The sequence below is a fragment of the Dipodomys ordii genome, unplaced genomic scaffold, assembly GCF_000151885.1.
Source record: "Dipodomys ordii isolate 6190 unplaced genomic scaffold, Dord_2.0 Scaffold86, whole genome shotgun sequence".
NCBI lineage: Eukaryota > Metazoa > Chordata > Mammalia > Rodentia > Heteromyidae > Dipodomys > Dipodomys ordii.
Window position 1 is genome coordinate 1084708 of NW_012267302.1, and position 10811 is coordinate 1095518.

General features: G+C 50.7%; 1 protein-coding gene across 1 annotated transcript; it reads left to right on the forward strand.

The window, feature by feature from the left end:
* The first annotated feature begins 384 nt into the window (after window positions 1–384).
* Window positions 385–3734, forward strand: Chst3 (carbohydrate (chondroitin 6) sulfotransferase 3). The gene is made up of 2 exons (XM_013025620.1): window positions 385–620; window positions 2364–3734. The coding sequence occupies exons 1-2, from the start codon at window positions 463–465 to the stop codon at window positions 3664–3666; spliced, it is 1461 nt and encodes a 486-aa protein (XP_012881074.1). The 5' UTR covers window positions 385–462; the 3' UTR covers window positions 3667–3734.
* Window positions 3735–10811: the final 7077 nt, after the last annotated feature.

The following is a 10811-nucleotide window of genomic DNA, read 5'->3' on the forward strand; positions in this document are numbered from 1 at the left end:
TATAATTCCACCATGACTTATAGTCAATCTCTCACCTAAATAACCTGTGTGGTACATGACTGAGATAGGGAAGAGACTAAGGGAAAGGAGTGGATGAACAGGTGTATTGACATATTAAGGAGACTTCCAGGGCTGGCAGTGTTACTCAAGTAGTAGAGCACCTGCATAGTTTCAAGTTCTGAATTCCAACCCCAGTACTAAGGAGAGACAGATAGATAGAGAGACTGACTGACTGGCCTCAAGTTTCTGGAGGCACAGTCTGTCTTGAGATCTGTGAATCTGACTACTAAGAGTTGGCTTGGATCTTCAGAAGTCTAGGGGGCATCTAGTGTTTTCTATCCACAGACAAGGGTGCCCTGACTGCCTGTCTCTCCACAGGACAAGGGTGTCTCCCACCTGAAGACCACAAGCAAGATCCTGAGTGATGCCCCTAAGCTGAGTGCCCGTGGCCCAAAGAGCCCCATGACTCCCTCTTTCCCCATGGAGAAAAGTTTCACTTTGCCCCAGGACTGCCGGGACTTCCTGCACGGTCTGAGGATGAGGAGCAAATATGCTCTGTTTTTGGCATTTGTGGTGATAGTTTTTGTCTTCATTGAAAAGGAAAATAAAATCATATCGAGGTGAGTCTCCCTCAGGGGGAACAGATGAGACTGCAAGCTGGATGCTGGTGATGCACACCTGTAATCCTCGCTACTCTGGAGGCTGAGATGTGAGGATCGTGGTTCAAAGCCAGCCTGGGAAGGAAAGTCCATGAAACTCTTACCTCCAGTTAACTACCAGAAAATCAGAAGTGATGTGTGACTCAAAGTGGTAGAGTGCTAGTCTTAAGCAAAAAAGCTCAAGGACAGCACCCAGGCCCCGAGTTCAAGCCCCATGACTGACACCTCTCACCCCCCCAAAAAAAGACAAGTGACTGCAGACATCTCTGTCGACTAGCAAGTACATCCCTTCAACACTTGGATACCACGTCCCTCCTGTGTCTCAAGCCAGTGTTCCTGTACACCTCTCATGTCTCCAGTAGTGAGACTCTAGCTCCAGTCTCAGGCAGTCTCAGTGGCACCTCCCTGCTAGGAAAACTTAGGCAAGAGACATCACTTTCCTGAGTCTTTGGTTCCTCTTCTGTAACATGTGACAGATGTCTGGGACCAGCCTTGTTGGAATGATTAAATGAGAAAATAATTATATAAAAATAAAACCAAAACATTTAGCCCAGAGCCTAGTTCTTAGTTGATGACTAGTATTTGCTGACTGTGACTGTGAATCATTTCATTACTTTCTGGCTTTATGACAGCTCCCATCACATATCTGGATGTCATGAGTGAGGGGGAGCCCTAGGGAAGGGAAGGCCATGGAAGAGAGTCTCTGGTGAGTGAGGCTGCCAGGGGCAGCTACTCAGGTTGTGTATTGCTCAGTTTAGGGAATATCCCTCCAGCTACTCTAGGAATGTCCACACACCTTTTGAGTTGGCAACATACATCATGTAGTGAGCCTGCTAGATACAGTGTTTTGTTTTGTTTCCTCCTTTTCTGTTTCTTCTCAGGGTCTCCCACTCTGTTTCCCCCCACCCCCCTGAAAGGCTGATTCTCTTTTACTTGAGCCACATCTCCACTTCCAACTTTTTGCTGGTTAACTGAAGATAAGAGTCTCTTAGATTTGCCTGCCCAGGTTGGCTTTTTTTTTTTTTTTTTGTCAATCATGGGGCTTGAACTCAGGGCCTAAGTGCTGTCCCTGAGCTTTTTCACTCAAGGGTAGTGTCCTACCACTTTGAGCCACAGCTCCACTTGTAGTTTTCTGGTGAGTAACTGGAGATAAGAGTCTTATGGACTTTCCTGCCTAGGCTGGCTTTGAACTGTGATTCTCAGATCTTAGCCTCCTGACTAGCTAGGATCATAGGCATGAGCCACCAGTGCCTGGCACAGAAAGTTTTCTTAGACTTGTCTTCCCAGGCACAAACCCTGCCTGGAAGCCTCAACCAAGGTTGGTAGGTTAAGGCCCCAGCTGAGGAGTAGGCCTGTTGGTATTCCTTATCTGCTACAAAGGCTCATCTCACACCTGCACACTGGCAAGCCAGAAGTATCAGGGAGCATGTGTCTCTGGGTCCCCTAGTGAGCCTGAGCCTCTTGTGACCACGGAGGTGACCTGCTCTTTAATAGCTGCCCTTATGGATTACTTTTCCTCCCCTGCCTACCTCCCTACCCCATCCTTCCTGCTGTCAGGGTCCCAAATCAACTGCTTGCACTCAAAACCCAGCTGCAGTCAGCTTCCAGGGAGAACCAGCTAGGGCAGCCTCTGAGTGATCAGCCCGGAAGACTTTGCTTTGATGGTCCTCCAATCAGTACTGGTCTCTTTTTGGTCCTCCACAGGGTTGCGAACACACTGAAGCAGATCCCCCAAGCCCTGGCAGATGCCAACAGCACCGACCCAGCCCTGACCTTGGCTGAGAACGCATCCCTGCTGTCACTGAGCGAGCTGGATTCCGCCTTCGCCCAGCTGCGGAGCCGCCTGCACAACCTCAGCCTGCAGCTGGGTGTGGAGCCAGCCGAAGAGGAGGCCACAGGGGAGAAAGAAGAGGAAGAGGAGGAGGAGGAGGAGCGGTCCCCGTCTGCCAGGGCTGGGAATCGACGCCACGTGCTCCTCATGGCCTCCACCCGCACGGGCTCCTCATTTGTGGGCGAGTTCTTTAATCAGCAGGGCAACATTTTCTACCTCTTCGAGCCGCTGTGGCACATCGAACGCACGGTGTCCTTCGAGCCGGGCGGTGCCAGCGCGGCGGGCTCGGCGCTGGTGTACCGCGATGTGCTCAAACAGCTGTTCCTGTGCGACCTGTACGTGCTGGAGCACTTCATCAGCCCCCTGCCCGAGGACCACCTGACCCAGTTTATGTTCCGCCGGGGCTCCAGCCGGTCCCTGTGCGAGGACCCCGTGTGCACACCCTTCGTCAAGAAGGTCTTCGAGAAGTATCACTGCAAGAACCGGCGCTGCGGGCCCCTGAATGTCACGCTGGCCGCCGAGGCGTGTCGCCGCAAGGAGCACATGGCCCTCAAGGCTGTGCGCATCCGACAGCTGGAATTCCTGCAGCCTCTGGCCGAGGACCCCAGGCTGGACCTGCGCATCATCCAGTTGGTGCGTGACCCCCGGGCCGTGCTGGCCTCACGCATAGTGGCCTTTGCAGGCAAGTATGAGACCTGGAAGAAGTGGCTCACCGACGGGCAGGATGATCGGCTGCGAGAAGACGAGGTGCAACGGCTGCGGGGCAACTGTGAGAGCATCCGGCTGTCCGCCGAGCTGGGACTGCAGCAACCCGCCTGGCTGCGCGGCCGCTACATGCTGGTGCGCTACGAGGACGTGGCGCGCCGGCCTCTGCAGAAGGCGCGGGAGATGTACCGCTTCGCAGGCATCCCCCTGACCCCGCAGGTGGAGGACTGGATCCAGAAGAACACCCAGGCGGCCCGCGACAGCAGCGACGTCTATTCCACGCAGAAGAACTCCTCGGAGCAATTCGAGAAGTGGCGCTTCAGCATGCCCTTCAAGCTGGCCCAGGTGGTGCAGGCCGCCTGCAGCCCCGCCATGCGCCTCTTTGGCTACAAACTGGCCAAGGATGCCGCCTCCCTCACCAACCGCTCCATCAGCCTTCTGGAGGAGCGGGGCACCTTCTGGGTCACGTAGAGGGCCTGGGTCACCATGGACACCCCCCCCCACACACACCCCTAATGGAAGGCCTGGCCGGCCTTTCTCACACCCAGGCTGCTGGTGAGATGCAGCTTTGGCATTGAGCAATGGGAAACTGTGCCATGCCTGTAGTCATAGGCCCCCAGCCAGCCAGCCAGCTTCCCCAGCGCTGCTGTGGCCCTGGGGCTCCTCTGAAATCAGGACAGTGCCCAATCTCCTAGAGGAGCTACAGTTTCCTAAGCAGCCCCAGCAAACCAAGGCCTATTGGCAATCCTCCTGCCCTCCCCCCACCTCCCCTCTGTCTCCTTCTCCCTCTCCCTCTGTTCCTCCCTTCCTCCCTCCTCCCCCTATCTCTCTCCTTCCTTCCCTCTTCCTCTCTCTTTTTCTCTATCTCTCCCTCCCTTCCTCTCTCTTCTCTCCCCTCTCAGGAATACACATGAAATACACAGGAAGGAGGTCTGAAGGGTAACTGGGCCAGAGTCCAAGTATTTAACAGCCCGAAGGGGTGGAGGCCCAGACCAGACATGCAGACCTCCTGCCAGATTCAGTGTTAACCTTTTCGTTTCCTCCCTGTAATATAGCGGCCCCTGCAATCTGGGAGGGTCCTTGGGGAGAGAATAGGGCAGCTCAGAGTGAGGAGGTCGCATTTGATACCCAGTGGGTAGGTGACAATGGCTGTTTTCCAACCAGCACAAAATGATTCATGTTTTAATAAATTGACAGTGCACTGGTGGCTGAGGAATATTGCCAGTGTAGAACAGAGCACACGTGTGTAGAAAGATATACAGATGTGGCTTAGTAGTAGAGCTCTTGCCTAGCATGCTCAAGACCCGGGTTTTTATCCCCAGCACCACAAAACAAACAAAACCATATCTGTGCCAGGTGCCTGTGGCTCTTCTCTGTAATCCTAGCTACTCTGGAGGCTGAGATCTGAGGATCGCACCTTGGGCAGAAAAGTCTGAGAGACTTATCTCCAGTTAACCACCAAAAAGCTAGAAGTGGAGCTGTGGCTCAAGTGGTAAAACACTAGCCTTGAGTGAAAAAGCTAAGGGACAGGGCCAAGGCTCTTGAGTTCAAGCCCCAGGACCTGCATAAAACAAAACATAAAAAACCAACAACAGCAACAAAAATTCATGCCCCACAGATAGAAAAGCACCTTGAAAACACAAATCACAACTCCACAATCATTTCCACAGAATAGCTCCCCATGATTGTATGCCCATGAGGTTTTCCATATCACATATCTAAAAAGAAGAGCCTTTATTTACATTTTCAGGGTTCTTCAGAGAAGCAGGGACATATTCTAAAACAGTGCCTTCCCTGGCCGGAGTTGGGATTCTCATGGCTACCTCTTCTGACCAGCTTCATCCTAGAGCTGGCAGGCAGGATATTTTGAGATGATGTGTCCAACCCTCACATATCTCCAGCCCAAATGGAGCTGCAATCTGATAGTTCAGTACCCTATTCTGCCTCCCAGGGAGCTTGTCTGTATTTAAAAGCACATAGGGTCACACCCCTCTCCTAGCAGCCTTGCCTCCTCCCTCCTGATGGACAGAGGTCAGCCAGTGTGCTAACTATGGTTACTAGGATCTAGAGTTTAGGGTTCTAGAAAGTACTGCTCAACCCTGGATGGGCAGGCTGTTTTATTTAGGAGTTTGGAAATTGTTTATGGCCTGGTGATGTTCTTGTTTGGTGGCTGTGTTTTAGATATAATGACTACAGGAACTCACCTCAGAAAAACCAGGGCTTGAGGGCCTGGAGTAAGGTGAGGGTGCTAGGGAGGCCAGCAGGGAGCCTTTCTCAAGAGGATTTAGGGCCTAGTTGGCCATGCCACTGGGCTTTGCTTTCTGTCCTGTGTGAAATCCATGTACAGTGACTCCCAGAGACCACCAGCATTCTTGCTGAGCAGTCCACACCAGTCCCACAGAAGAGGTTAGAACATATAGTCTGGGGAGCTAGGGACCTTGTGACCAAGCATCAAGTGAGCCCAGAGTGGAAGCCCTTTCCCACTCCCACCCCACAAGCCCAACAATAGAACTTGGTCCAGACTTAGAGTTTGCTGAAAGCTGTGGCAGATGGCTGGATGGCCCCACTTTGTTTCTGTTCTCCTGGCCTCTGCTACTGTAGGCACTGTTGGTGCTGTAGGGCTGAATTGTCATCTCAGCCATAAGCAACCATAAGCATACCTGGGAGTGCAGCCTGGGAGGGCAATGGGGCTGTGGGGGAGGGTGGTGTGTTGGCAGGAAGCTGCTGTTTAGAAAGATGAAGATGCTAACCAGCAGTCTTCCTTCTGATCTGCCTGCTTAAGCTACTGGGTCCCCAGCACTGGGACTACAGCCACTCCAGCAGGCCTCTGCTCTAAGTTTGGCATTCTGAGAACAGGTTGGGCAGGGAGCTGGTGTCCAAATAGACTCCATGTCTGGAAACTTAACTGGGGCGACAATGTTTCAGGTAGGCCTAGGAGTGCTAGCCCCTCTCAACCCCCACCTCGCCTACTGCTCTCTTTCCCATGTGGGGTGAGGAGGGGCTGGGTTGGGGACAACCACCTTTATGCCATTCCATGGGGCACCCCCTAGGGAGACAGCGCTTTTTCCTTCCTCCCTACCTCTGGGGCAGTGGCCTCCATCTCTCAGCTCTCTAAGGACAATATCAAGCATGGGCCTTTGGGACTTCTCAGGACAACGTGCACACTGCAAATTGACTTTATTTATTTATTCTGTGAGAAGAAGAGATAGAGAGTATTGTTTGCAGGGATTCAAAATTATACCTAGAATCAAGACATTTGATTCAATAATACAAGGGAACCATTCATATGCCTTCTGTTCCAGACACCAGAAGAGGACTGATCCCGAAGCAAGAAGGGGACAAGCAGCCCCAGCCCACAGAAGCCCCAGGGTTGTTCTGTGTAAGGAGGGTCCCCAGCTTCTCTCTTGTTGACCTGAAGATGCTATACAAAGTTTGCTCTGGGTCACCAGTGTGTGCTACAGGGCAGATTCAGTGAGTGACTTTGAACCCTATCCGCCTGGCACTGGGCAGTACCTCAGCAGTCTGTGGGTCTGAGGAGGGACAGTATGGGGGTGATGGCTGGCTTTCCACTTTGTGGGTATGGTTAGGATTGTGCATTTGGGGTTTTCAGCATGGAGCTAGGATAAAGATGGTCCCAGTTTCTGGAACAGGGCAGCTGCTGACTGCACCCCAAAGAGTCAAGAGTGCCCACCAGCCTGTCGCAATGGCATTCTTTCCTACCATCTCTACTGTCAGTCCAGCAGTGGAAGGAGCCCCAAGAGGATGTCCTAGGCTCATCCCAGAGGAGGGACCTGGCCTGGCGGTAGCAAGAAGAGAAGCATCAGGTTTGATCCCAATTCAGTCCTCTCCCATACAAGAGCTTGTTATAGTTGGCTATAGGACCTGTCCCTTAGAGGCCTTAGACTTTGGAGAAGGAGAAAACCTACGAGCCTGTGTCCCCAAGGCCAGTCCCCTCCCACCCTCCCCCCCCCCCAAAGGCTGACAATGAGGGCAGGTCTCCAAGGGGAAGAGGTACCTGTGAAAGTTAAATGGGTCTTGCTGATCAGTAAAACCAGGGGAAGAAACATGGCTTAAAATCAAGATCCCAAGCCAGTAGGTTTGTCTGTGAGGATCAGGGGACATGGTCCAGCTGGATGGGAGGAAAGAAGCCAGGGTTTCCTGAATGCAGCTATACTGCCTGCAGTTACTCAGAAGCTTGAAGCAGAACTTCCAATGTCCCAAGAGCTCCAGGTCCTGTAACCTTGTGTCCTTTAGCACCCATTACCTTACATGTTTCCCATAATACAGGCATGGCGCCATCCTCACAGCCCAGGGTGGGGAACATTTGATCTGTGGGCCATATAAGGTCCAAGAAATCATTTGGTACCTGAAAGAAAAGGCAAATATGCTTCTCCGATGCTTCTTATTGGCTGCTGGCAGCTCTCTGCCTAAACTGATCACCTTATATGACCTTTGAGTGACATTATCAATATCCAAATGTCCTTTGGCAGGAAGAAGCTTCCCCACTTCCTTCTAGCCTGGATATGAACTAGACACTCTGTACTGTATATTCTAGCCCCGTTTGGCCTTGCTCCCTCCTGCTCCCTACAGATGTTCTTTTTACCAAGACCTGGTTCCTACATCATGCCTTATGGCCACAGGCACAGGACATGCCTTCCACAGTCGTACTATGTGTACCTGTCATCACAGTGTGCGTTGGGCGCTCTGCACTGCCTCTGGTGCTGCCCTGCGTTCCTCCCTGCCCCTTGCCCTTGCTGTCCCAGATGCCCTAACCATGGCCACAGACAATCCTCTGTCCATCTCCTAGAAATGCCAGGACCGCCCTTTCAGAGAGCTGGTGGCCCCTCAGCTCTTGGGGTCTACTTTGTGGAATAGAATGTGAAACCCATGCCTAGTGGCCTTACTTGACTTATTTAAATAAAAATGAAAATATGCAATGAGCAAATTCAGCGTTTCTTTTGTATTTGTTTTCTGCAGTCGTTGAGTCATAAAAATTAATGGGCTGAGGGTGAAGGTAGGAGCATCCTGAGTTCAAGTCCAACCTAGATTATATACCAAGATTAAAAAAAAAAAACTAAGATGAGGACTGGGAATGTAGTTTAGTGGTAGAGTGCTTGCCTAGCATGCATGAAGCCCTAGGTTCAATTCCTCAGTACCACATACACAGGAAAAGCCAGAAGTGGTACTGTGGCTCAAGTGGTAGGTGCAATGCAACAAAAGAAACTCAAGGACAGTGCCCAGGCCCTGAGTTTAAGCCCCAGGACTGGCAAAAAAAAAAAAACTAAGATGATAGATAGATAACAGGAAAAAGCATTGGAAGTGGTAGGAAAGATGTGACTTGCAGCAGGAAAGCTTCCTTGCCCATTCCAGAGGGAGACAGACAGGGGAGTATGGGTAAATGTGGGGACATAGAAAATGTTCTTTATGGTCCAGGATGGCAGAGCTGGTAGTGACTGTGCTTGGAGGAGCCAGCTACAAGAAAGAGATGTGAGGGAGACAGAAACCAGGTGTCATAGAGCAGGATGCCTAATGCTAGGCATCCTGGGTTCTGGGGACAAGTCCCAACTCTACCACTATCTGGTCTTGTGACTTTGGAGAAGTCACTTCTCTCTTTCTTCCTTTCTTTCTCTTTCTTTCTTTCTTTCTTTCTTTCTTTCTTTCTTTCTTTCTTTCTTTCTTTCTTTCTTTCTTTCTTTCTTTTTTTGGTTGTGGGGCTTGAACTCTGGGCCTGGACACTGTCCCTGAGCTCTTCAGCTCAAGGAGAGCACGCTACTTGAGCCACAGAACCACTTCCAGTTTTCTGGTGGTTCATTGGAGATGAGTCTCATGGAGAGCTGGGAAGGTGGCTCAGTGGTAGAGTGATTGCCTTGCATGTATGAGGCCCTGGGTTTGATCCCTCAGCACCACATAAGCAGAAAAAGCCAGAAGTGGCCCTATGGCTCAAGTGGTAGAATGCTTGCCTTGAGCTAAAGAGCTGAGGGATAGCGCCCAGGCCCAAAGTTCAAGCCCCACAACTGGGAAAAAACAAAAAACAAAAAAAACTCATGAGCTGCCTGAGCAGGCTTTGAACTGCGATCCTCAGATCTCAGCCTCCTGGGTAGCTAGACTTAGAGGCATGAGCCACCGGTGCCCAGCTCACTTCTCTTATCTGGGCCTCACTTTGTTTTGGAATCATATAAGTAGTTGATAACCACTATCTCAAAAGGGTCTCTTAGAGATTCAAGACTCCGCTGAAAGAGTAAACATCCCTCTGTCAAACAACACGTGTGTGTGTGTGTGTGTGTGTGTGTGTGTGTGTGTGTGTGTTGATCTGCTTCTCATGCTGAAATACTCAAGATTTCACTCAGCCTTCAGCAGACCCTCAGAAACCACCTATAAAGATTACTCCAATGGTGCTATTAGCACCCTTTCAGCTAAGAAAACAATTATGATGTTCTATCAGATATAACTTTAGTGTGAATTAGGATTGTAGTCCTGTGTTAGCTTTTTGTTGTAACAAATACCAATTTGAAAAGGGTTTATCCAGGAGCCAATAATCCTACCTTTCCAGAGGCTGAGATATGACAATTGAGCTTCAAAGCCAACCTGGGCTGGGAAATCCATGAGATTCTTTTTTTTTTTTTTTTTTTTTCGGTCGTGGGGCTTGAACTCTGGGCCTGGGCGCTGTCCCTCAGCTCTTCAGGTCAAGGCGAGCGCTCTACCACTTGAGCTACAGCGACACTTCCGGTTTTCTGGTGGTTTATTGGAGATAGGAGTCTCACGGTCTCTCCTGCCCGGGCTGGCTTTGAACTGTGATCCTCAGATCTCAGCCTCCTGAGTAGCTAGGATTACAGGCGTGAGCCACCAGCGCCCAGCTCCATGAGATTCTTATCTCCAATTAATTAGCAAAAAGCTGGAACTAGAGGCGCAGCTCAAGTGGTAGAGCACCAGTTGTACATGGGAAAAGCCAAGTGAGAGCATGAGGCCCTAGAGTTCAAGTCTCAGACAGCACAAAACAAAAATATAAAGCATTTCTTTTCTTTCTTCCTTCCTTCCTTCCTTCCTTCCTTCCTTCCTTCCTTCCTTCCTTCCTCCCTCCCTCCCTCCCTCCCTCTCTCTCTCTCTCTCTCTTTCTTTCTTTCTTTCTTTCTTTCTTGCCAGTCGTGGGCACTGTCCCTGAGCTTCTTTTGCTCAAGAATAGCACTCTACCACTTGAGCCACAGCACCACTTCTAGCTTTTTTCTGTATATGTGGTACTGAGGAATGGAACCCAGGGCTTCATGCATGCTAGGCAAACACTCTACCACTAAGCTCCATTCCCAGTCCCGATAAAGCATTTCTTTTGGCTCAGTTTCAGAGGTTTCAGTCATGATTGGATAGAACTTTTAGTCCTTTAGTGGTAGGGAGTATGGTGGAGGGGACAGCACATCGTCTTAGGAGTATGTGGTGACTCCAAACCATTCACTTCATGGCTAGGATATAGGGTAGAGGAAAGGGCTGTGCCCCCACCGTTCCCCTTCAAGGGCGTTCTCCCAGTGACCTGAAGACCTCCTGCTAAGCCCCGCCTCTTTAAGGTTCTACAAATGGGGGAATAAGCCTTCAACACATGGGCCTTTGTAGAACATCTAGGTCCAAAC